The sequence below is a fragment of the Priapulus caudatus genome, unplaced genomic scaffold (genome assembly GCF_000485595.1).
Source record: "Priapulus caudatus unplaced genomic scaffold, Priapulus_caudatus-5.0.1 Scaffold554, whole genome shotgun sequence".
NCBI lineage: Eukaryota > Metazoa > Priapulida > Priapulimorpha > Priapulimorphida > Priapulidae > Priapulus > Priapulus caudatus.
The window spans coordinates 153700-154976 of record NW_014577615.1 but is presented as its reverse complement, the minus strand read 5'-3'; the positions used below and the strand labels follow the sequence as shown (position 1 = coordinate 154976).

Below are 1277 nucleotides of genomic sequence, written 5' to 3'. Positions count from 1 at the left end.
TCTCTCTCTCTGTCTCTCTCTCTCTTTTTCTCTCTTTCTCTCTCTTTCTCTCTCTTTGTCTCTCTCCTTCTCTCATGTGCGCATGCGTGCATGGCAGCGTTTGTATGTCTGTGCGTGCGTTCGTGCGTGTACATGTGTGCGTGCGTGCGTGCGTGCGTGCGTGCGTGTGTCCCTGGCTCTAGGTCCCCCTCCCGCGCACCTCCCCATGTGCCGCGATTAATCGTCCGATTCTCTTTTCTCTAAAGACCAGTCCGCTGTGTCTGCAGAACCAGGACAAACAAGAGAACGGTGGCATGAGCTCGGCGATGGTCAGCTCCATCTACCAGCAGGAGCTCGCAAAGATCATCCACCAGCAGAGGTCGCCACCGCCCTCGTGCGGCGGCGGCAGCGGCGGCGAGGAGCGAAACAAGCGCAGCCACAGCGAGGACCTGCTCACGTCGCACGACATGGTCATGCGCATCTACCAGGAAGAGCTCGCCAAGCTCGGCCAGCCCTACCCGTCGCCGCGCGCGTTCTCCTCGCCGCCGGGGGGCGCCACCTCCACCTCCGCCGCCGCCGCGAGCCCGAACGTGAAGACGGAGCCCGTCGACGCGGCGGACTGCGACGCGGCGCCCCTCTGCGGCCACGAGGGGGCGCTGCGGCACGCGGGCAGCGCGTTCTCGCTCGTGCGTCCGCGCGCCGACGCGAAACCGGCCGACGTGTCGCCGCTGCAGCGCATGCAGTCGATCGCGAACTCGCTGATGCAGCAGCAGATGGCGCTGCCGGCGCAGCGGCCGCTCAAAGCCGTGCTACCGCCCGTCACGCAGGAGCAGTTCGACAAGTACGGCACGCTGAACACGGAGGAGATCGTGCGGCAGATCAAGGAGCAGCTGTCGCAGTACTCGATCAGCCAGCGTCTGTTCGGCGAGACGGTGCTCGGCCTGTCGCAGGGGTCCGTCAGCGACCTGCTCGCGCGGCCGAAGCCCTGGCACATGCTGACGCAGAAGGGCCGCGAGCCGTTCATCCGCATGCAGATGTTCCTCGAGGAGGAGAACAGCATTCCGCAGCTGCTCGCGAACCAGTACAAGATCCAGCCGGACAAGTTCACGCGCTCGAGCATCGCCTCCATGCAGCACCACTTCACGCCGAAGAACAACAGTACGTGTTCCGGGGGGTTCTGTTGTCAGTAGAAGAATGATAGCTTGTTTGTAGAACAATGGTACGTGTTCCGGGGGGGTTCTGTTGTCAGTAGAAGAATGATAGCTTGTTTGTAGAACAATGGTACGTGTTCCGGGGGG

At 62.9% G+C, this 1277-nt stretch overlaps 1 protein-coding gene across 1 annotated transcript in view; it reads left to right on the top strand.

The window, feature by feature from the left end:
- Positions 1–1277, top strand: part of LOC106811592 (homeobox protein cut-like) — a gene marked incomplete at its 5' end in the record, with an annotated part of 7998 nt that overhangs the window by 1583 nt on the left and 5138 nt on the right. Inside the window, one exon of the mRNA XM_014815284.1 lies at positions 246–1137. Coding sequence (XP_014670770.1) covers positions 246–1137 — 892 coding nt within the window. The remainder of the gene's footprint in view (positions 1–245; positions 1138–1277) is intronic.